Below are 25,509 nucleotides of genomic sequence, written 5' to 3' on the forward strand. Positions count from 1 at the left end.
TTCTTATGTGTTAATAGGGACTAATAACTACAGTCATATGGTTGTTAGGATTAATGTGCATAAATTATTTAACACAGAGCTCACATAGTAATACAGTACTCAAGTGTCAAGACTGTAATGTCATCTTAACATTTAGGCGTTTATTCATAGTAACCAGAAATTGTGTTTTATGCTTTTTATTTTTCCTAATGAAGATGCAATTAATTTAAGATGGCACCTTGAACTACTGTTGATATATATAATAAATAGCAATGCATTACAAAATATTCAAATAGTCATTAATTTTTTTCTATTTTTCCCCAAGCTGTGGCAACCAACAAAGAACACAATGACGTTCTAGTGACCTAGATATAATTATGTTCCTTTCAGAAGTAAAGTTTCTTTAAACATAGTAAAAACAATATGACCTTATTAAAATAAAACTCTCTTAACTATATGTGCCTTTAACAAATTTTTATATTTATATATAAATATAAGAATATACAAAGCTTGCACATAACTAATAAGTATAATAGCATATCATTAAGAAGCACTGTTTTCTAAAAAATTCGTGAGTCTGCCCTTCTTGAAACATAAAGCTTATTTTCCATTATCTGTATGCCATTTTAAAACCTTTCAATATTCCCTTGAAATTAATAAATATGAATTAAGATTAATGCACAAAACTTATGTAGCCTTAATGTCATATATGATAAAAAGAGATCTAGAAGATACTAGTGTAGGAAAATCTAAGATGGCATCACTATTTCTGCACTCTTCACTTGAAGCACACTGAATAGCTCCACTGCTTACAGCATGTCTAGTTAAGATCCCCCCACTCTGTGTAAGCTCTTCTTATTTCCTGGCTACAATTTATAGCACTGAGCCAAGTCCAGCATTTCCACAAACTGCAGCAGAGTCATAAAACACTACCAAGCAAAAGGAATATCAGTTGCAAATCAATCCTATCTCCTAGAAAAAACAATTGGTAGGTTATTTCCACTAGCTGGCAACATACATAGTAACCAGGACACAAAGCAAGTACCAGTACTTGGGTTCTGGTCCCAGCTTTATAAAATATTAGCATGTCCTCTTAATCACAAAATTTCACTGAGAATCAGTTTTCTTATATGATTTGACAAATTTTACAACAGTTGTGAAGATCAAATAAGATAATATATAAAAATACATTTTGAAGCCTATAAAGCAGTCTACATGTTTATGTGTTTATGTACCTTGTAATACATTTGAATATATTTTAATTTTCCACATATTACTTCTCAATTTAAAAATTAAAACAGCCACTTGCCAAAAATTCATTAAAATCCTATTTAAATCATTCTACTTGTGTTTTAAAAATAAAAAGACTCTTAGTTTTAGAAAGTTCAATTTGTCAAAAGAAATAGAAGCATTACTTTAAAAAGCCATTATATCTCAAATATTTTTAGATATAAAAAAGCATTTGAAATTAAAGTACATACACAGTTAACTTCTAATTCTCTTTTAACATTTTTCATTTAAACAGACCACTTCTTTGGGACTTTACCTTATTTGTATTTCATGCTGCATCGAAGAATGAAATCAATGCATTTTGGTCATAACTGTCCAGAATTTCCAATAGAAGGGGTACTTTAGTTTTTACATTGGTGCCTTTAAACTTAAATTTATCTATGAAAAGATCAGTGATCATGCCTTTAAAGAAAAAACATAAATTTCCTGTCAGTGATTAGTTATATTTAATGACACAGTATTTCACTAAAGTAATTGCTTGATAATCTATTTTTAAGCACCTGTAATTCCATGATTTAACATACACAAACCTAAAAGCCATGTTTTTAAAAATATTCATTTTGGGGGGATTTTAAAACAAGTTTCAAGATATAAATCATCTGCCTAATAACCCTCTTAACAATTGATTACAAGCTATTAATTCAGACAATCAACTACTGGCCATTTTTGAACTGCTATCAGTATATATAACATCACAACAAGTGGTATATTTTTTCCACCAAGCTGACCATTTTGACATAGTCTAGGCAGATTCTATTTTTAACAGCTTATCTGAATTAAAATATTCCACCTATATGTTGACCATTCTTGGGATTTGACTTGAAGGCAAATAGTCCTAGGTTCAAAGATCTGGGCAAATCATTTCACCTTGAGTTTTCTCATATGTAAAGCAGGAATAATTCAAGCTGTCAATCCTTTATCCAAAAAGCTTGATGCAAGATGTATTTCAGAATTTTTCCTATTTTAGGAAGATAATGAAAGGAATATACTATGGTATTAACCCCAAGGGGACTGAGTAGCAGCATCCAATAGCAAAACATAGTACTATTTCTGTCACAAAATATACGGATGAATATTTGCACTAACTGGAATAAAAAAGATATAACCTTGGGCTGGGCACGGTGGCTCATGCCTGTAATCCCCGCACTTTGGGAGGCCGAGGTGGGCAGATCACGAAGTCAGGGGTTGGAGACCAGCCTGGCCAATATGGTGAAACCCTGTCTCTACTAAAAGTACAAAAAAATTAGCCGGGCATGGTGGCGCACACCTGTAATCACAGCTACTCAGGAGGCTGAGGCAGGAGAATTGCTTGAACCCAGGGGGCAGAGGTTGCAGTGAGCCGAGATCGCGCCACTGACTCCAGCCTGGGAGACCAAGCGAGACTCCGTCTCAAAAAACAAACAAACAAACAAAAAATATATATAAAACCTCATGTCAGTTTAAGTCAGATTTTGTTATTAAATTAATTCAGATTAAGTCAAGATTTTGCTGTCAAATTATTTATGAAAAAAACTTTGGTTTACAAAGCTGTCTGGATTTTGCAATCAGTGATATTATGTATAGCCAATCTCATAAGTTATTATAAGGATAAAAGAGATCATGTGCTTGTCATGTAATAAAGGTTAAGACATTAAATATAGCTACAGTTTGTGAGAAAGTCTCTGGATATGTAATAAAAAATTCAGTAGGCAGGCTTAAGGATCCATGTGTACTAGTGATACCAATTGGCTCTACAGTGACTATGGAAGGCTTGGCATAGTGTAAAAGGCATGCATTTTGGGGTGAGAAGATTCTAATGCAGGCATGATCACTAACTTGCTAGGTGACAACAAATTCCTTAGACTCAGATTTCAGTTAAAGCATATGAAAAATGAAGATAATACCACCTACCTTGCAGAGCTATTGTAAGGATTAAATATCTCACCTGATTATGAAGACAGTGTAAATAGTGTGCTATATACAACAGGTCTTATGTAAAGATTGCTAACAAAATTGTTTTTCTTAAGCTGTTTCTTCCTTCCTCACTCCTTCTTTCCCTCTCCTCACCTCCCTTACTCTGTTTCAATACAATTTGTGAAACATTCAGCTTCTCACCACCAAAGTTTTGAACTGTAAATTGACACAACACGAATACTGTATATCCTTTATTAAATTTTGCCTTAAAAATTTTAAATGCTGCATTTTTATAATTCACAATAGCAACAAAACATGACAATTATTTGTGTGAAATACAGTCTAAGCTCTAAAGGTTCATAGATTACATTCATTTTATACCAGGTTTGTTCATATATATAGATTAATTCATCACAGTATACTTATTTCTTAATATACTTGCATTTTATCAAGTAAAAGAATTAAATATTAAAAGTAGCTTGACAAAATACAGAAATATTCTGTGCAATAAATTTGTTGTCAACTGATTCATGACTGATGTAATCTTTTTATCTTTCTGCCCAGCTTCTCTTACATGATCCTTGGGAAATAGCCAGTTGAAAAGAAATATGGCAAGGTATTCTAGAATGGTCCACTAACCATAGAGTCTTTCAAGATGTGCAGGTTGCTTTTTGTATTCTTCCTGTAGGTGATCTGCCTCTTCTAGAATACAGTGATATTCTGGTATCAGAAAGTTCGTATTTCCCTCATGAATCTGTAATTCCTTATTTAAAATTAAAAACAGAAGCACCTTAATATTCAAAATTCAATCCAATGTAATGTTAAAGTATTGATAATTTTAGAAATCCTATGACTTCAAATAATAATCACCAGTCCACGACGACACATGTACTTACTTTTAAAGCATCAATTAACTGCACTTTCTTAGCCAAAAGCAACTGGTACTCCAGCTTTGGGTGGATTAGCTTTAAAGTGTGTTTGACTGATACTTCATTTATCTCTAGAAGGAGTTGACCAGATGCAGTTAGATAAATCACTTTGATCAGAAACATTAATAATGTAACAACAACACAAAATAAACATCAGAAAGAATTATTAATTTTGTTTGTTTACCGTATGATATGTTGAGGTTAATTTTCCTTTTTGTAGCTTCTTTAGAAAGCACATCTTTTAGGATGGAGATAGTAGAAATGTTGTCAGATTTAAAAACTCCCTCTCCTTTTCTATAAAATTAATATATTTTTTAAAAGAATAGCTGTAGAAGGAAATTGTCCAGTATATATATATTTTATGATTAGTACTTAGTGTATAGATTTCATTTGACTGTAGATTTCTTCTGTATACATATATCATTAATATAAAGCAAATTTAAACATGTAATCCTTTACTGTTATATTAATTCAGCTTCTGAATATACTCGTAAAACAAAAGATATATGCCTCCTAAAGATGTGACAATTTATATAAAAACTTCATTTAAAACAACTTTTATCTTCATTTTTCACTAATATTTCCAACAGCTAGTCTCATATATAGACATATATAAAATGCACTTAGAATTGCTTACTTACATAAGTATGTTTTTCTTTCATGTAATCACACAAATTACAGTGTGACTATATGCTTTATCCTTAAAAGAAATCTGATATCAAATATGAAAGAGTGACATCTGCTGTTTTTCATGCTCAGCATCCAATGCCACTGCTTATGGTCAGAGGACCATTATTTTTCTTTTTTTTTTTTTTGAGACGGAGTCTCATTCTGTTGCCAGGCTGGAGTGCAGTGGTGTGATCTCCACTCACTGCAACCTCCACTTTCTGGGTTCAAGCGATTCTCCTGCCTCAGCCTCCCAAGTAGCTGGGATTACAGGCACATGCCACTACACCCAGCTAATGTTTTCATATTTTTAGTAGAGATGGGGGTCTCACCATGTTGGCCAGGATGGTCTCGATCTCCTGACCTTGTGATCCGCCCACCTTGGCCTCCCAAAGTGCTGGGATTACAGGCATGAGCTACTGAGATTACAGGCGTAAGCCACCACGCCCGGCCAGGATCGTTATTTTTCTTTAGGGTACCACTCCTCTTTCTCTTGCCCTCTTCAGTTTCAGTGGCAATGGTCTCAGTCTATTTCTGGGACTTCAGGAGGAAGCATTGAGCAGTACATTCCATACCCCTGACCACAGTGGTTCATGGCTTAACAATGATACTCAATCCTGGGACTTTTATTGGAGCCAGTGGGCAAGAGAAGCTCTATAGCAGCTGAAAATATGTAAGACTGGATTCTAGGAACTGCTGGTGGCCATAACACTGCATGGTAAAGCCAAGAAAAGATAAAAGCAGAACTGAACAAGGGATAAAATCTTGATGACATCAATTAAGCCACTGATCCAGTTGTGCGTGAGGCAGATTACTGCTAGACTTTTAAGTTATGTGAGCCGATAAATTTATTTTATTTGGTTAAGCTGCTTGCATTTGGTTCCTTTTTATGATGACCAAGTTTCCTAATTAACATATATCATCTTTCATATAGTTAATGTTACCTTTTCATTTGGTTTTCACACACACACAAATGATGTATACCAACTAGCTATATGCAAATGATAATTGCTTTGGTCTGGTGTGGTGGCTCACGCCTGTAATCCCAGCACTTTGGGAGGCCAAGGCGGGCAGATCAGTTGAGGTCAGGAGTTCGAGACTAACCTGGCCAACATGGTGAGACCCGTCTCTACTGAAAATACAAAAATTAGCCAGGCGTGGTAGCACACTCCTAAAATTCCAGCTACTCAGGAGGCTAAGGCATTAGAATCACTTGGGCCTGGGAGGAGGAGGTTGCAGTGAGCTGAGATTGAGACACTGCACTCCAGCCTGGGCTGATGAGTGAGACCCTGTCTCAAAACAAATTAAAAAAAAGATAATTTTTTTTCTAGAAAGATAAATAATACACCCTTACTACTTTGATCTCAATTATGTTTTAGAAATCATGACATTTCTATTAGTCTTTAATCTTAACAGATGATATTTAGTAAACACATAGTGCCAGGTACTATAGAATGACTCAAATGGTTATCTTCTTTTAATCATCATAACAATTCAATAAAGTAAGTGCTATTATTTTCATTCCTCAGAAAAGAAAACTGAAGTTCAGAGAGTTAAGCAACCAGCTAGGGTCACATAGCTGGTAAGTCACAGAGCCAGGATTGAAACATTAGTACGTCTGCCTCCAAAGCACATACTTCTACACTACCTCCATACACATATATTTTATTCAGGCATCTGAAAAACATCTGTTGAGTACCTATTATGTGCAAAACTATGTTTTAGGTCCTTGCAGGCTACATACAAAGATATTTAAAATTAGACTGTCCATGAAAATAAAGTTTAACTTAGAGAAATAAGTTTGTATAAAAATTATTAGAGGCCGGGCTTGGTGGCTCATGCCTGTAATCCCAGCACTTTGGGAGGCTGAGGCGGGCAGATCACAAGGTCAAGAGATCAAGACCATCCTGGCCAACACGGTGAAACTCATCTCTACTAAAAATACAAAAATTAGCTGGGCGTGGTGGCACATGCCTGTAGTCCCAACTACTCGGGAGGTTGAGGCAGGAGAATCACTTGAACCCAGGAGGTGGCGGTTGCAGTGAGCCAAGATCGTGCCACTGCACTCCAGAATGGCAACAAAGCAAGACTCTGTCTCAAAAAAAGAATAAAATAAAAAATAAAAAATTATTATATACTTTAAGCAGATAACAATAAATATCACAGACAAGTAAGAAAAAATGCTATGGAAACAGAGAAGAGAATCAAGGGAGAATCAAAGAAGGCTTCAAAAATGTAGCTACTGCAGGATGCAGTAGCTTGCACCTATAATCCCAGCTACTGGGGAGGCTGAGGCAGGAGGATTGCTTGAAGCCAGGAGTTTGAGACCAGCTTGGGCAACACAGTGAGACCCTGTCTCTTAAAAAAAAAAAAAGTAGCTATTAAGTTGGACCTTAAAGGATAAACAGTTTTGAATCTTAAGAAAAAATACTCAAAGACACAGAATGATAAAAGAGCAAAGGTCTGCTATTATAAAAGTATATAATATGCTAGGGGCATGTTGAATTGTCTGCTATGATTAATGTGTGAGGTTCATTGTGGTACTTCAAAATGGGAGTAATTATTACAGGTTTAGACACAGATAAGCTTCCTTGGACGGTACAGTGACAAACCTCCACAGAATGGATGTTAAAACCAATTAGATTTCTGAAGAGTTCTTGGTTCTAAAAGGCTGAATTCTGAGGTAAAATTATGTTTTTAGAATAATACTGTTATTATCTTAAAATAACAAGAGAAGCAAGAGGTATTCTACTTCTTGCTCTCTAGTTGAGACTTTACCATGCTAAGTTTTTAGAACTTAGGAGAAAAACACAATAATCTGCTTAGGGAAAGAACCTTAAGAGGCAGAGGCAGAGAAAGAATAATGAGCTCTCTCCCAGACAAACAACACAAAGCAAAAAAAAACAAAAAACAAAAACAAAAACACACACACACACACAAAACAAACAACCTACAGGCCAGGTGTGGTGGCTCACGCCTATAATCCCAGCACTTTAGGAGGCTAACGCAGGAGGATTGCTTGAGCTCAGGAGTTTGAGACCAGCTTGACCAACATGGTGAAACCCTGTCTACAGAAAATAAAAAAATTAGCTGGGCATGGTGGTGCGTGCCTGTGGTCCCAGCTACTCAGGAGGCTGAGGTGGGAGGTCAAGGCTGCAGTAAGCCGAGATCATGCCACTGCACTCTAACCTGGGTGACAGAGTGAGATCCTGTCTCAAAACAAACAAACAAAACAAACAGCAACAACAACAAAAAAACAAAAACAAAAAACAACCTACAGATGTGAGAATGAGAATACAAAGACTTTGAAGAAGCAGGAGGATCCAAGCTTAATGGGTAGATGTAGAGAAATTGGCCTTGCCCAAGAAGTAGGCCATTTCACATTCAGAGACAGGTTAAAAAAAGGAAGGAAAAGTTTAGCTTCTACTATATTGAGAAGTTGAGAGGAATTATTGGAGCTTATAGAAGATGAGTTAGAAGTGATGGTGGAGGAGCGAGGGGTGCAACTAGAAGCTTGAGAAGCGTATAGAACAATATAATGACCTCCGCACCATATCAGGATAGCTACAAAAAGCCTGCATTTTCTAAGCCCTGAAGTTCTAAGCCATGTTATATTTGTGCATAAAGAAATTCAACTGGAGTTTTTATTGGAATTAGGATAAATATTCAAATCAATTTGGGTAGGACTGTCATCTTTTACAATGTCTTCATATTGATGACTATAGAATATAGTACTCCATTTAATCAAGTCGTTTATGTCAATAAAATCTTACAGTTTTCTTCATGTAACTTCTACATATTTCTAATTAAGAATATTCCTACAGATTTTATCTGGCTATTTTGTTATTGTTATTGCTACTCTGAAGGGCTCTTTTTAAATAATTTATTTTATCACTAGTTATTGTTATTGTTGGGAACTTAGGAAATATATTGATCTTTGCATATACATCTTTACTCAATCGCTTTTCTAAACTTACTAATTTGATTTTTCAATAGATTATCTTGAACAGTATAGATTTTCAATCAGATTACTCACAAATAACTCCTAACTTAAAGGAAAACTTAGAAGCTACATTTATATAAAACAACACTTGTGAACCAGTAATAAGTTAGATTTACCTGTAGGTACTTTCAAGTTGTGTATCTAGAAAGGTGTTCTGAAAGTAAAATGTCACACATTCTCCTGCTGGAGGTTTTTCTGGAACTTCAGGCAGACAAAAAACCACCCAGGAGTGAACTTCAGCAAAACTGAACTGGCCTGTTAGGGTCAGTGTATTCATGGGTCTGTAATATAATAGTAGAGGCGCACATTTATGTGTGGGAATACATAAAAGTATTATATGTACACGTTAATAAGCAGAATTTTGTGATAGTTGTTAAATATAAATGAAAACATTCAATTTTCTCAGATTAATCTTATAGGTCAAATAAATGAACATTTCAATTTCATGAAAAAAAATCGAACACTTACCTATACCTGCACCTGTGCTAAGTATCAGTTAAGTGATATATGTAAACAGGTTTTATTCATTATAACATGCTTTTCAAATAAAATTTCATTTATTTGGGTATATTTCATTTTTAAAAAGTTTATTTTTTTATTTTTTTATTTTTATGGAGACGAGGTCTTACTATGTTGCCCAGGCTGGTCTTGAACTCCAGGGCTCAAGCAATCCACCTGCTTCAGCTTCCCAAAGTGCTGGGATTACAGGTGTGAGCCACCACGTCCAGCCCTCATTTTAAAAAAGCTTATCTAGTATTTCTACTACATAAACTACAAAACATACTTATACAAGGATCTCATTAGGGAAATAATCAGTATAGTGTGAAGGCAAAGAATTGGGCTTTTGAGTAAGACAGGCATGGGTTGTTCCATTATTTACTAGCTGTGTGCCATTGGACAACTTATAGAATAATACCTTCTATCTTCCTGAAATATGGGATCATACTTTCTATCTTGCAAAAGCACACCCTAAAGTAACATTTAAAAAACTGTAAAATAAATCAAATTTAAAATAAATCAGATGGATAATTATAAAGAGTTAAGAAAATGCAGTTTATGAAATGAAAAGTTCGGACCAATCCTGTCATTTGCAGATGAAAAAACTAAAACCTAGAGGCTAAATTAAATTATTCCCCCAAAGTCAGACAGGAACAGATTGTAATCCAAGTCTCTTGATTCCCAATTTGCTGTTCTTTCTAGCATACCATGCTGCCTCCATTAGTACAACCTTGACTTTTAAGCAAGACAGAAAGAGTCTGTTCTCTTAAATGTTTCCAAAAAATCTTCTTTAGGAATAGTCTGTCTTACATCTTATTTAAATTATATATTTTAAATTATAGGCAGCAATATAAAGAATATGGGTTTTGGCTTCAATTCATAGCTTTAGTCCTTTTATCAGCAAGTTACTTAACTTTTCTAAGCCTCCATTTCTCATTTGTAAAATGGAGACATTATTACCTGCCTTGCTGTAAGAATTAAATACTACATAAGCTCCTAGCATAATACATGGCACAAAGAAAGTAATCAGTAATTGTTCATCTCTTTCCCTTCTCTTTAAGCTCATGTTCTGAAAAACTACAAAGAAGTGGATGCCTAAGTTGGCATGGAAATAAAAGGCACTATCACAACCAATTGCTTTATCTGATTTTTCTTTATCCTGAGAAGAAATATAAAGGAAATATAATATTTGAGGCTGATACAATGAGGTCCTGTTCACAGAGAACTATTATACTATCTAAAGGTTCAACAGTATTTGCTCTCACATTAAGTACCTGAGAAAGAGAACTGCTATTCTAATAATCCCAGAATAGTAATATATGAGAAAGATGGGAAAGTCCAACTCAAACCAGCCTCTAAAATAAGACAAAGAATCTTATATTTATTAGAAATATTAAATCTATAATATTTAAACTGTTTATTTAATTTTTAAAAGTAGAAATTGCTAACAGAATTTACACTATAAAAATAAAAAACAGGTCTATTTGAATTGTGTAATATCCTAAAAAGAATTTGCTCTTTCCTTTGTCCTACCTGTCATGATCAATAAAGTGAGTTCTTTGATGGAGTGAAAGAGGTTTGATGTGGTACTGGCGGACCTGACAGGTTTTGGGTTGAATTCTTGGAGTCACATATGCTTGTAGTGTGCCATACTGGCCTTCAATTGAGCGAATCTGATTCAACACAAAAGAGGAAATAAAATAAGAATATTTAGCAACAAAACATATCTTTAGAATGTTCAACACAAGTTATCAAGTACTTAAAATTCACTAATATGTGAAGACCTAATTTAAGAGGAGTTGGAAAGCTGTCCAGCTTCTTTCTCCTGTCCCACTCTGTTCCAATTCATGGGACAGACTGTAGTACCTCTTGTACTACACAAAGGTAACTTCTCTAATCTAATTAATACTTTAACTCATACTTTTCATGGCATGAGGGGGAAAATATCAACATTTGACCTAAGTGGGAAATATTTTAAAAGTTTAAGCAAGATTTTTTGCAAATGTTGCACTGTGAATATTGCTGACAAGGAAGAGGATAAGAAAAGATAATAAGTAAAAGTACAGAAAGAAAACAAAAAATAGATCTGATAAACTTATATTTTGGTGTTGATTTTTAAACAGTAATAAGCTCATATTGGCAGAGATTTTTTCCATAAGAAAAAAAGCTTTAATATAGGACATAACAATTTTATATGAAAAATTATTTTGTAATAATCAGTATAACAATATTCCTTATTCACAAATTCAAACAATAAAGAAAAATCTGGAGAAACATGTAAGTCACCTGCAATCCTCCCACCCCAGATGATCACTATTACTACTTTGGTAGTTATGCTTCCATATGTCTCTCTACGTACATGTACAAAAAAAGAGAGAGTATTTAGCATATAGCTGTTACTATAAAAATCTATTGACAGAAAAATTGTTTCAAATAACTTAATTGTTGACATTCTGTGAAAATAGAGATGCATACCTATAATCTAATTATGGCATATTTGGACTGGAAATTCTTTTGGGCTATTTTGGATATGACTGGCCGGATATCCTGAGAATTCAACATGCTTAACAGGAAATAGTAATTCACTAAGCTAGGAAGATCTAATTTAAGAGAAGGACCTAGTTTAATATATCATTTCACATGACTAAGTTCTACTGGATATCAGACATCTTTGCTTTCATTTCCAATATTCACATTTTCCCCCTTATCTCTGCCTCTCCTATTACCATCACCTCCCTGCTCCTCCCATCCCACTTATGCCTCCTCATATTGTATAACTGGCTATATCAGACAGGTGTGTTTCTTTTCATACATTTCTTCATATTTATATCATTATAGATAAAATATATTCAAATTATATATAGAGGTTTTATCAGCATTTTGTGTGTTTTATGGAATTCCCTCCATGTTAACATGTATAAATCAACTTATTCTTTATAGTAGCTGTATAATATTCCAAGATATGGATAAATAGCTATTTATTCAACCCTTCAATCATTAATGAGTATTCACCTTGGTTCTACTTTTCCGCTTCTACAAGCAATGCTGCAATTAATTATATTCATGTCTGTTATGTATATTACTGCTATTTTATTGCCATTAATAGATTCCCCCAAAGGAGCTAATATCTATTTTTCTAAGTGGCTGTAACAACTTATATTTCCACCAGCTATGACTGACAGTGTCATTTTCTTCATCCCTGCCCCCTAGTGATGTTGTTCTTTAACATTTTTTGCCAATCTGTTGGATAAGAAGAAACTGCTTTTTGTTATTTGAATTTGAATTTCTCTGGCTAAAGATGAGGTAGAACTTTTTTGTTTGTTAGCTATTTTGATTCCCTCTTCTGTGTTTTGGGTTTTTTTTTTTTTTTTTTTTTTTTGAGATAGAGTCTCACTCCATTGCCCAGGCTGAAGTACAAGTGGCACAATCTCGGCTCACTGCAACCTCCGTCTCCTGGGTTCAAGCGATTCTCATGCCTCGGCCTCCCAAGTAGCTGGGATTACAGATGTGTGCCACCCTGCCCAGCTAATTTTTTTTATTGTTTCTTTTAGTAGAGATAGGGTTTCACCATGTTGGCCACGCTGTTCTTGAAATCCTGACCTCAAGTGATCCGCCTGCCCTTGGCCTCCCAAAGTGCTAAGATTGCAGGCGTGAGCCACTGTGCCCAATCTTCTCTTCTGTGACTTGCCTATCCATATCCTTTGCCTATTTTCCTTACTCAGTGGTTTTTATTGTAACAGTAGGCTGTTTATATGTTATTGACAATTACCTATTATCGGTTAGACAATTAAGTCTTTCTTTAAATAAGTAGGTACTTAATTCATCTGAATTTATTTTTTATATATGGCTTAAGATAATAATTCATTTAATTTTCTTCTAGATGGATGCCAGTTGTGCCAACAGCAATTTTTAAATAGAAATAGTGATTTAATAGAAGTGTTCTCTTCTATTAAAATAGAAATGTCATGCACTAAATTCCCATAAATGTGAAATATATTCTGGGTTCTATTTCCAGATTATTCTGTTGCATGGCCTATTTATTTAGGCTTGGAAATATCCTCCATTATTTTTATTATGGTAGTTTTATGGTATGTTTTATCATATGGCAAAGCAAGTTCCACCTTACTTTTCTTCTTCTTCATAATTTTCTTGGCTCTTTTCAGGCATTTTGTCTTTCTTCTATACATTAAAATTAGTATATCCAATTAAAAAAAGAGGAACACGGTCGGGCGTGGTGGCTCACACCTATAATCCCAGCACTTTGGGAGGCCAAGGCAGGTGGATCAACTGAGGTCAGGAGTTCGAGACCAACCTGTCCAATATGGTGAAACCCTGTCTCTACTAAAATACAAAAATTAGCCAGGCATGGTGGTACACGCCTGTAATCCCAGCTACTAGGGAGGCTGAGGCACGAAAATCACTTGTACCAGGGAGGTGGAGGTTGCAGTGAGTCAAGATTGTGCCACTGCGCTCCAGTCTGGGCGACAGAGCAAGACTCCATCTAAAAAAAAAAAAAAGAGAAACATTGCTTTTAATCAATTTTTACTTGACTTTTGAATTTATTAGCAGAAACTTGCTCAATGTAAAATGTTTAAATGTGTTTTTTCTTTTAGAAATAAATTTATCCTAGTTTTCCATTTTTCTTTCAAAGTACATAAAAGGGAATGTATGCAGACCAAAATGAATTGTTTAGGGGAAAAATCATATTTAACTGGAACTTCCTTAACCAGATGTGAAAAAAATATTGTGTGACAGCATCTCTCTTGAAAAAAAAAAAAAAAAAAAACCTTTGAGTTTCAAAACATCAGCAACACCAGGAAAAAGGTTATAGTGCTTAATTTTTAGATAATAGGTCTATCAAAACTAATCCCACTATAAATAACTAAAACAGATTTGTGTGCTATGGTAAGTATTTAATTATGAAAATGACTATGTCATTAAATTGCTAGAGAAAACTTTAAAAGGTTTTCTCTAGAATGTATGGTAATAAATGATATCACTGGAATGCAATCAGCAAAATTCAGATTGTAAGAAAATATATGGTGAATGCCCAGATACTTTAATAACTAAGTTAATTTAGAAGATGACTGTCAGGACCAGCCTGGCCAACATGGCAAAACCCCGTCCCTATGAAAAAAAAAAAGTACAAAAATTAGCCAGGTGTGGTGGTGGGCACCTGTAATCCCATCTACTCAGGAGGCTGAGGCAGGAGAATCACTTGAACCTGGGAAGTGGAGGATGCAGTGAACCCAGATCATGCCACTGCACTCCAGCCTGGGCGACAAGAGCACAAGAGCGAGACTCCATCTCAAAAAAAAAAAAAAAAGATGACTGGATTAAACAAGCTGTAAAACAAAAATTCAGTAAAATCTGAACATTAAATATTTTATAATATTAAAAAATTATTGTTGATTTTTCTTAGGTGTGATAATAGTGTTGTAGTTATGTTTTAAAAAAAGAGAGTACCTATCTTAGACACATTAAATGAAATTATGAATATCTTGTATTTGCTTCAAAATATTTTAGGGTAGTAAGTGAATAGCATAAACAAAGTGGCCATGAGTTGATCATTGCTGAAGCTGTGTGATTAATGCATGGGGATTAACTACTTTTATAAATGTTTGAAACTTTCTATAATAGAAAATTTGAAAAAAATTTTTCAGTTAGAGGAAACTTTAAGACCAATAATTTTAGGCCGGGCATGGTGGCTCACCCCTGTAATCCCAGCACTTTGGGAGGCTGAGGCATGTGGATTGCTTCAGCTCAGGAGTTTGAGACCAACCTGGGCAACGTGGCAAAATCCAGTTTCTATTTAAAAAATAAAATCAATAATTTTAGAGAAGGTGATTAAGAAGTAATAGCAGAGATTGTGGTCTGGGCTAAATTACATCCTAACTGGTCATTCAAAATTCATTACTCCACACAATTCATTTCAGGGAGAAATTAAATGCAAACAAATAATATCATATGTTGTAAGACATACCAGCAGGAAAAAGGAAATTCAAACATTCAAGTAAAGGTAATTTCTAATATTTTTACCTTGAGTTCCAGCCTTGTAGTATCTGCCTGGCACCGATAAGTGGCAAGAAGGAAGTTGTCATTTGACTGGGAAGAATACAAAGTGGAGGAAAAGAATGAATCCATGTTTTTAGCGACAAAAAAAAGACATCAATAATAATAATGGTTACCATTTGCTTAAGCACCTGTCATTGGTGCTAAGCGCTTTTCAAACATGTTCTAACTTACACTTACAAAAACTCTATGCACTAAGTTTTACTAATTAAATTTTAACAGATGAAGAAACTGAGGTCATGAGGAGTTAAATAAAAGCCATTAAGTGATGAAACTGGAATTCAAATTCCTATCGAAAGCTCATGCTCTTTCCATCTTGAGTTTTTACAATAACATTTTTAAACATTAAGAATTCTTCTAAAAATCTGACAATGCAAACACCAAATGTGATATGGTTTGGCTCTGTCCCCATTCAAATCTCATCTTGAATTGTACTGCCATAATTCCCATGTGTTGTGGGAGGGACTCAGTGGGAGATAATTGAATCATGGGGCCATTTTCTCCCATACTGCTCTCATGGTAGTGAATAAGATCTGATGGTTTTATAAGGGGAAACCCCTTTCTCTTGGCTCTCATTTTCTCTTGTCTGCTGCCATGTGAGATGTGCCTTTCACCTTCCGCCATGATTGTGAGGCCTCCCCAGCCAGGTGGAACTGTGAGTCCAATAAACCTCTTTCTTTTGTAAATTGTCCCATCTTGGATATGTCTTTATCAGCAGTGTGAAAATGGACTAATACAAAATGTTTATACTGTAAAGGCACATACACCAGAGCTTAATATTGAATCTCTTAGATTTTTCACAAATACTTATACAGGAAAGAGAAATATCTCTTCTCTGTATTCCCAGCAAATGGCACAGTGCCTGGCATACTGTAAGTGCTTAATACATGTTTGTTGAACTAACCTAGAGGAGTTTTTTCAAATATTACAACTTCTTGAAATTGAATATTAAACTACTAGAAATAGAGAAACATAGCTAGGTTCATGGATTACAAAAAGAGACACAGCAACATAAGATAATTTATATGTAATTTTCGAGACTGCTATTTCTCTATTTTTATTAAATAATCAAAGAAATAAAAAGGATGGTAATATAAAATATAAAACTCAAACATTTCAATTTCAAATCATTTAAACTCAACAGAGAGGACTGATCAATTTAAAAGTAAATATATTCTTTTTTTTTTTTTTTGAGACAGAGTCTTACTGTGCTGCCCAGGCTAGAGTGCAGTGGTGTGATCTCAGCTCAGTGTAACCTCTGCCTCCTGGGCTCAACTGACTCTCATACCTCAGCCTCCAAATAGCTGGGACTACAGGTGCATGCCACCACACCCAGCTACTTGTTATGTATTTTTAGTAAAGAGGGTGTTTTACCATGTTGGCCAGGCTGGTCTTGAATTCCTGGCCTCAAGTGATCCACCTGCCTTGGGCTCCCAAAGTGCTGGGATTACACGTATGAGCCACGGTGCCAAGCCATAAATATGTTCTTGTATGATTAAAAGCAAACGTTATATACTACAGTGTTTATCAATAAATGATACAGATAACATGTTTGGGATGAGGTTTGGGAGTGGGAAGGAGAGGGTGAAGAGCATGAAAAAATGACTGGGCTGGGCATGGTGGCTCACACCTGTAATCCCAGCACTTTGGGAGGCTGGAAGGTGGAAGGACAGCTTGAAGCTAGGAGTTCAAGACCAGCCTGGGCAACAAAGTGAGGCCCCATTTCTACAAAAAATAAAAAATAAAAAAAATTAGCTGGGCATCATGGCATATGCCTATGGTCCTACGTACTCAGGAGACTGAGACAAGAAGATAAGCTTAAGCCCAGAAGTTTCAGGCTGCAATAAGCTATGATCACGCCACTGCACTCCAGCCTGGGTGACACAGTAAGACCCCCATCTCTTAAAAAAAAAAAAAAAGACTAACCATATGTTGAAAATTAGTGATGGGTACATGCAAGTTATTATACTAGTCTTTCTACTTTTGTGTATACTTGAAACCTCCATACGTTTTTTTAAAGCCATTGTCCTAGAAAATATATTTTAAATTAGTATCAAATAGTCATTTCAAAGAATCCTTCAGTGATGTAATTAAAACAGATTAATCTTTCATAGTAACTTAAGAATCAAAGATTTTAAGTTTGTTTTAAGTTTATTGATTTTCTAAATAATCATAAAAATGTAGGCCATATCTTTTGTGTTTTGTTCTCAAACAGGAATGACAAACCACATATTGATAATATAATACAACTGTTATAAAATCGCTTATTAAAAATAAAATTTTTACTATGAAGTTATATTGAAAAATAGGCTGGGCACAGTGGCTCACACCTGTAATCCCAGCACTTTGGGAGGCCAAAGCCGGTGGATCACCTGAGGTCAGGAGTTCAAGACTAGCCTGACCAACATGGCAAAAACCCATCTCTACTAAAAATACAAAAATTAGCCGGGTGTGGTGGCGTGTGCGTGTAGTCCCAGCTACTTGGGAGTCTTGAGACAGGAGAATTGCTTGAACCTGGGAGGCAGAGGTTGCAGTGAGCTGAGATTGCGCCACTGCACTCCAGCCTGGGTGAGGAGTGAGACTCCATCTCAAAAAAAAAAAAAAAAAAGAAAAAGAAAATTATTCTTTTATCTATCAATATTTTACTTTATCTACTCTTTTATTCCTCCTTTTTAAAAATATATATATAAGGCCAGACGTGGTGGCTCATGCTTATAATCCCAGCACTTTGGGAGGCTGAGGTGGGAGGATCACTTAGGCCCAGGAGTTTGAGACCAGCCTGGGCAACATAGGAACACCCTGTCTCTACAAAAAATTTAAAAATCAGCCAGGCATGGTGGCTTGTGCCTGTAGTCCCAGCTACTTGGAAGGCTGAGGTGGGAGGATCTGCTTGAGCCAAGGAGGTCGAGGCTGCAGCAAGCCATGATCACGCCACTGCACTCCAGCCTGGGCAACAGAGCGAGACCATGTCTTAAAAAAGTAAATAAATAACAAAAACCAAATAAATAAAATATATTCTGCAACAGTGCCAATGCATATAAATAAAATAAAATATATATTAATATAACTAACCACCAACTCCAGTTACCATCTCCTCCTGCTCTGGCTTGCCTTCTCCAATGCAATTAATCCAAACCTTATCTATACCTTGACTTCTCTTCAGGAGTCACACCTAGCTCTGAGACTGCTTATCGGCTAGTACTAAGCAGAAAGAAATGATACAGTAAGCATGTCCAAAAGAACTGATGTGATCATCTCAGGTACTGTGCACGTTAAGTGCTCAATAAAAGTCTGTTGAATGAAGTTTAGTATGCATTCAACAAGCCTAGAAAAAGTGGGGCAGGGCAGGAAGAGCGGGGGAAGCAACAGATCATGTTCCAATGCAGGGATGTGTGAAACTATATAGCATTTTCAGGAATTTTAAGAACTTCGGTTTGGCAGAAATAATGTGCATGGGAGGGGTGGTAGCAGCCAGTGAGAGAGAAGTTAGAGATGTAATCAAGAGCTGAATCATGGAAAGTTTTCTATGCCACAATAAGGAATCTATATATATATACATAGATTCAGCAGGAAATCAGGAATATTTAAAAGGTTTTGAGAAAAGAAAGATACAGTGATGTTCGTGTTTTAGGAAGGAAGACGTCTCTGGTGGTAGTGTACATACAGCATATCCTAGAAGTCAGAGGCAAGACTAGAGGCAGAGAAACTTATAAAGTAGGTCAAGCAAGACATGATAAGGGCCTGGACTAAGTTAACAGGGGTAGGAATGAAGCCAAGTGGAAGTATGAAAGCCATGGAGGTAGAACTGACGGAAACTAGTGACTAATTGGATATATAGGCTGAACATTCCCAAACTGAGTATCTAAAATGTTCCAAAACTCTAAACTTTTTGAGTGCCAAGATAATACTTTAAGGAAACGCTCATTGGAGCATTTCAGATTTCAGATTTTCAAATTTGGGGTGCTGAACCAGTAAATACAAAACAAATATTCCAAAACCTGAAAAAAATCCAAAATCCAAAATACTTCTTGGTCCCAAGCATTTCACATAAGGGATATCAACCTGTAACAGATCACAGAAAAGAAGGAATCTAGGACAACATCAGGTTTCTCGACTGAGGACAGGGAAAGAGAACCGACACAGATTTTGAAGGAAAGGTTACATAAGAAATAATTGAAAAAGAAACATCAAAACCTAGCAGCATCTATAGACTTTAATCAAAATGGCATAATAGAAATGAAAGCATGTGAAGAATTCTTTTATATTTTTTACTCACCTCAGAATCACAGCTGCTAAAGCTAACGACAGCAGAATTTTTATCCACATCAAGTAAATCTATTGGAACATCACTCTACAGTCAATATTAAAAAAAAAAGAAGGTTGAGATGGAAAACCTAAAAATGTTCATAAATTATGTTTTCTCTAAGAGTTCTCCTTAGTTCTAGTTTATATTCATCTTTAAATTTGAGAGTATGAATTCTCTTAACTTATACTTGATAGTATATACTTACAGAAAATAAATATAATAAAGAATAAATGTTATTTTACAATCACCTGCTTTTTTCTAACTTGGATTATAAAAATCACAGAATAACATCTCTCACCACCCCCTTAAAAGTCCAATCATCCCACCTATTTTTATAAAGTGCTAAAAATGTTACCATGAGCTATAAATAATCACATGGCCATTCTGATTGTATCAGTTCATTTTTATCAGTTTTAATTTTACCTGTAACACAGAAAGAAGATAATTTTTGGTCTCCTCTGGAGAGGCAGTTTGTAGGACAAAGCTGTTGCACTGTTCTATGTGAATGGCATTCCTGGAGTTGCTCAATGCAACAGCCCGTGAGCTAGCATTACTTAAGAGAGTTTTCTGCCTTTAGGTTTTTTTTTTTAATAATCTGATCTCTCCATTACATCTTTTTAAACCTTTTCTTCCTCCAATTTGTTATGTTCTCATTTTGTGATTGGTTTACTACCTTTTGTTTGTTTTCTATTCATCCTATTATTCTTTTCTACTTCCTGAATACCTTCTAATTTAAATAAGTCAGTAAATATATACATTGATGAATGGAGTCATATATTATTATCCCTAAATTTCGCCCTTTAGGATTCTCTACTTTGCCTGTTGACCTATCAGAAACGGTTGGGTTAATGAGCAAGCTGTACTTTAATGTTTGGGGCTTTAAAAAAAAATGTTCTAGCAAGGGCATTAAATATGGTAGTTTTCTAAGTCACATCTCTGTTAAGATTCTCCCAGAGGGTAGCCAAAGAAGAAAAACCTTACTGTCTTTTCTAACTCTTCTTAAAACTGAAGCCCATCTTTTGTTTGTTAAGTACATAAATAAAAAGTAAAAATATAATTCAAATAATCTGTGAGCAAACCAATTATCTAAAGGAAGAATAAAAGGCCATAAACATTTAAAATTACTGTCTATGACTGGGTGGGGTGGTTCACGCTTGCAATCCCAGCACTTTGTGGGGCCGAGGCGGGTGGATCACCAGAGGTCAGGAGTTCAAGACCAGCCTGGCCAACATGGTGAAACCCCGTCTCTACTAAAAATACAAAATTAGCCAGGTGTGGTGGCACATACCTGTAGTCCCAGCTACTCGGGAGGCTGAGGCAGGAGAATCACTTGAACCTGGGAGTCGGAGGTTACAGTGAGCTGAGATCGCACCACTGCACTCCAGTCTAGGTGACAGAGTAAAACTCTGTCTCAAAAAAATAAAAATAAAAATAAAAATAAAATAAAATTACTGTCTAAAACTAACAATGTTCAATAATAATTAGTACATATGACTGGTTTGCAAAATAGATCCAGTCATAAAACTAAGAAATTAGACATTTTGCTTACCTGTATTAAGACATTATCTATTGCAGTCTGTACCTCTAAGATAAGGCTATAACTGGCATCATCTTTATTTAGTGTAAATTTATCATTTATACCAAAGGAAGGTACTGCTGATTTTGCTTTGCTTGATTGAGAAGACTGTTGATAATTCTCTCTTTCCTGCAATACCTTATACTGCAAATGTTCCAACTCATTCCTGGAGAAAAACACATACAAATTTGTCAAATATAAGTATAAACATTTGAGGTCCTTAGAATGTTTACAAAAATTTGAGACATTTGCTTTTACAAAATGGGTTTTTATTGGTTGAGCTAATAAAATAAAAACAAAGGGAGCAAAATTTTTGCTTCTATGACTGACTAAATGATTCCACATTATTTATCCTTAACCCAAAAATTAAAATATCTACTCATTCCCATACTAGCAATATTAATAGAGAGTTTTAAATATCATGGTAGGCTACAAAATAATCAATCTTAACACAGGAATCTTGTTACAGTTACATAAAGTACTAATCAGAAGAGAAACTTCTTATACTAATGAGAAGAGAAACTAATATTGCAGAACATATTAGTCTTAATGAAAAGAGACAAAATGTGTGAAGCCAGTAAACATGTAACTTTCAGTAAGACATTAGGGGAGACATAAAAAATAAAAAGGAAGCTGCAGAGCATTAGCATTTTCCACAAGGATGATCATGAGCCAGTGGTATGACTTAACTACCAAGAGTTAGAGAGGATTCTGCTGAGACTGAACTACAGCATTGCTTAGAGCTCCAGTTAAGGGGAAGGGCCACATGCAAATGGAGTAAACAGTCATTGGGATAGAACAACATGAGGCTTAACTAGCCACAGTTTAGGAGGAAAAGTCTAGGGAGGAGCTTGGAAGGGATCTGTGTAATGAACAAAGGAAAAGATTCATTCATCAAAGAAATATTTACTGCTAAATATTACATATTTACTCCTATGTACCTAGCAGTGTTTGGGTATCAAATGAACAAATCAGATATAAGCTTCTCATAAAGCTTACATTCCAGTGGAATCAAGAAATGGTAGACTTGGTTATAAATAAAAGGTACTGTATTGAGGATGTGAGAGAGTAGTCATTAACTATACTTGTATCCTTGCTGCATGAAGTAGGATATCCTGAATGAATCTGGTATACTTGTTTGCATGAACATTACAGCTTGCTCTCTGGTGGCTTTGGTGAAACGGCTTGTGCTACTAGTACTTGTGGCATTTGCTGCCTTAAAAGTTTCTGTAGCCTTCAACTACCACCAGAAAAAAATCATCCTTCACTCCACAAAAGGTCAGCATGGGTTGAAATGGGGAGAGCAGTCATTAAAAGTTTCAGCAACTCCCACGTCTTCATTGTATGAAGCACCTTTATTGGAGTTTGAGGTCCCCCTTTTCACAGCACACGTCAAATTGAGCAGACCATAAAAGCAATTCCTGTGTCTAGGGGAGTCAAAATTACTCAGTTCCAGTTAAGAAAATTTACAAGCCAACATTACAGATTCAGAAGGGTCCACAGGAACAGCAAACTTTAGAGTTAATGAGAAATAATACAGCCATCTGTGTTGATTTCTAATGTCTGTGAAAAATAAAAAATAAAACACAAGTGTCTATGACACACACACAAAAAAAAGAAAAACACAACTCTTGACCTAAGAAAAAGTCAACATAGAATAAGGCACACAAAAAAGTATATTTCTATCTCCAAAATATTAATCAACACTTACGCTAATTTTCTCGAAACTGTAAACTTCCATTTTAAAAGGTGATAAACTAATTAACTACATAATTCCTTCCAATAAAATATACTGCATCTATAAGTAATAAAAAGCAACAACCACACACTTCATGAGATTTTTAAAAAAGCAAATAAAAAACTCAAAGTTACCGTAAGGAAGAAATTTTATTCTGCATCTCCTGATTAATTTTTAGTTCTTCTCCTGGTCCACTTTCCTTATGAATGGGCTCTGTTGTCAGACCTGTAACCCAGCCTGTAGAGATGAATTACAATCACGCACCACTTAGTACTGCTAGTGTTAAAAAGCTAAATTATGCATTGTATAGCAGAAACTCCAATGTACATGCCCCTTTGTCCACCAATATCAGCCTAACTTAACCCTAGGACTTCATTCAAAAACAAAACATAAAATCAAGCTGGAAAATATTCAGACTACAGAGAAATTACTTAAGCATTTCACGATATCATTTTTTTTTTGCCTGAAATACTATAATACTATAATGAAGGGAATCTTTTACTTAACAGATTTAAAGTATGGAATAAGTCAACATAGTCTAGCAATTTCAAAAATAGCTGAAAAATAAGAATTGCCTTTTAAAAATTACTTTCATGGAAATTTAAACTCTCACATGACTACTATGAGAATGCAAAAATTACCAACTCAAAAGCAAGTTTTGGCAAGTTTTTGAGACCCTGTCTCAAAAAAAAAGTTTTTATAAGACATGTACATAGTCCAAAACATAAAATAAATCTCAATAAGTACTTCTCTTTAAATCAAAGAATGTAATTTAATACTTAAAGGTAAGAGTGACATGCTAAACACTCTTAAAAAGTATTATTCAAATATCAACTATTTTATAAATCAAGAAGCCTATACTTTCTCCTTATTTTTTAACCAATAAAGTTTTTAATGCTGTAAGTAAGAGTGACTGACTAATACAGCAGCCTCCCCTTATCCACGATTCCACTTTCTACATTTTAGTAACCCATAGTCAATGGTAGGCTGAACATATTAAATGGAAAATTCCAGAAATAAGTCCTAAGTTTTAAATTGTACAACATTCTGAATAGGGTGATAAAATCTCATGCCATCCTGCTCCATTCTGCCCATGATGTGAATCATCCCTTTGTCCAACATATCACCTGCTGTATATGATACCCGCTACCAGCCTATCTACTGTTTGCTTAGAAGCCAAATCAGTTATCAGATCAACTGTTGTAGTATCACAGTGCTTATGTTCAAGTAACCTTACTTTATTTAATAAGGACCCCAAAGCACAAGAGTAGTGATGTAAGCATATTGCTATAATTGCTCTATTTTATTATTCGTTATTGTTAATCTTTTACTATGCCTAATTTATAAGTTAAATTTTATCATAGGCATGTAGGTATAGGAAAAAATATAATATATATAGGGTTCAGCACTATTTGAGGTTTGAGGCTTCCACTGGGGGTCTTGGAATGGATTCCCCATGAATAAGGGGGAACTACTATAACTGTTTTTTAAAGAGTCATCAAAAGCAGTTTATTAAATTTAGATTTTTTGTTGTTGTTGACTCTTTCTTCAATTACCTATTATCATTTACTTTACCTGAATATGTGGACACCACGATTTCATCATAGCTGTCTTTTCCTACACAACCACCCTGGATAGATGTGACACTTTCAGACAACATCTAAAAAAGTTTAAGACCAAGCACTTCATTAGTAACTAAAAAATCCACAGATATGTTAAAATAAGCCACACAACGTTTTCCCCGGCTCCAGACATTCAACATATATTTACTGAATGTTTATGTGCAGACACTCAGATTAGAAAGACAAAATATCTTGAACAAATGGCAGGAAACTTCAGTGTTTTTAAATTTGGGAAAGAAGATTGAAAACGACCCTAGTATATTTGTGGGTACCACTCAGCTAACGATATACCCACCTAATGAGCAAAAATAGTTTATTTATTTATTTAGAGACAAAGTCTCCCTCCGTCACCCAGGCTGGAGCGCAGTGGTGCAATCACAGCTCACTGCAGCCTTGACCTCCTGGGCTCAAACGATCCTCCCTCCTTAGGCCCCAGAGTAGCTGGGACCAGAGGTGCGCGCCACAACGCTGGGCTAATTTTTGTATTTTTCTGTAGAGATGGGGTGTTGCCATGTTTCCCAGGCTGGTCTTCAAATCGTGGGCTCAAGCAATCTGCCACCTTGGCCTCCCAAACTGCTAGGATTATAGGCGTGAACCACAGCGCCCCGCCAGTTTATTTTTATAAAGAAAGGTTTTTAAAAAACTTACATAAGCAAGGCTGGGTGCGGTGGCTCACGCCTGTAATCCCAGCACTTTGGGAAGCCAAGGTCGGCGGATCACGAGGTGAAGAGATTGAGACCGTCCTGTCCAACATGGTGAAACCCCATCTCTACTAAAAATACAAAAAAATTAGCCGGGTGTGGTGGCGCGTGCCTGTACTCCCAGCTACTCGGGAGACTGAGGCAAGAGAATCACTTCGACCCTGAAGGCGGAGGTTGCAGTGAGCTGAGATCGTCCCACTGTACTCCAGTCTGGCGACAGAGCGAGACTCTGTCTA

General features: G+C 35.4%; 1 protein-coding gene across 1 annotated transcript in view; it reads right to left on the reverse strand.

Annotated features, from left to right (window-relative positions):
- Positions 1-118: 118 nt before the first annotated feature.
- Positions 119-25,509, reverse strand: part of BBS7 (Bardet-Biedl syndrome 7) — a 47,075-nt gene continuing 21,684 nt past the window's right edge. The window contains exons 9-19 of the mRNA XM_003816412.5: positions 24,526-24,610; positions 23,085-23,187; positions 21,186-21,378; positions 19,607-19,681; positions 15,298-15,363; positions 10,792-10,931; positions 8,877-9,041; positions 4,276-4,385; positions 4,059-4,162; positions 3,802-3,925; positions 119-1,671 (exon numbers count right to left, since the gene is read on the reverse strand). Coding sequence (XP_003816460.1) covers positions 1,538-1,671; positions 3,802-3,925; positions 4,059-4,162; positions 4,276-4,385; positions 8,877-9,041; positions 10,792-10,931; positions 15,298-15,363; positions 19,607-19,681; positions 21,186-21,378; positions 23,085-23,187; positions 24,526-24,610 — 1,299 coding nt within the window. The 3' untranslated portion in view covers positions 119-1,537. The remainder of the gene's footprint in view (positions 1,672-3,801; positions 3,926-4,058; positions 4,163-4,275; positions 4,386-8,876; positions 9,042-10,791; positions 10,932-15,297; positions 15,364-19,606; positions 19,682-21,185; positions 21,379-23,084; positions 23,188-24,525; positions 24,611-25,509) is intronic.

Source organism: Pan paniscus, chromosome 3, assembly GCF_029289425.2.
Source record: "Pan paniscus chromosome 3, NHGRI_mPanPan1-v2.0_pri, whole genome shotgun sequence".
In the NCBI taxonomy this organism is placed as follows: Eukaryota; Metazoa; Chordata; class Mammalia; order Primates; family Hominidae; genus Pan; species Pan paniscus.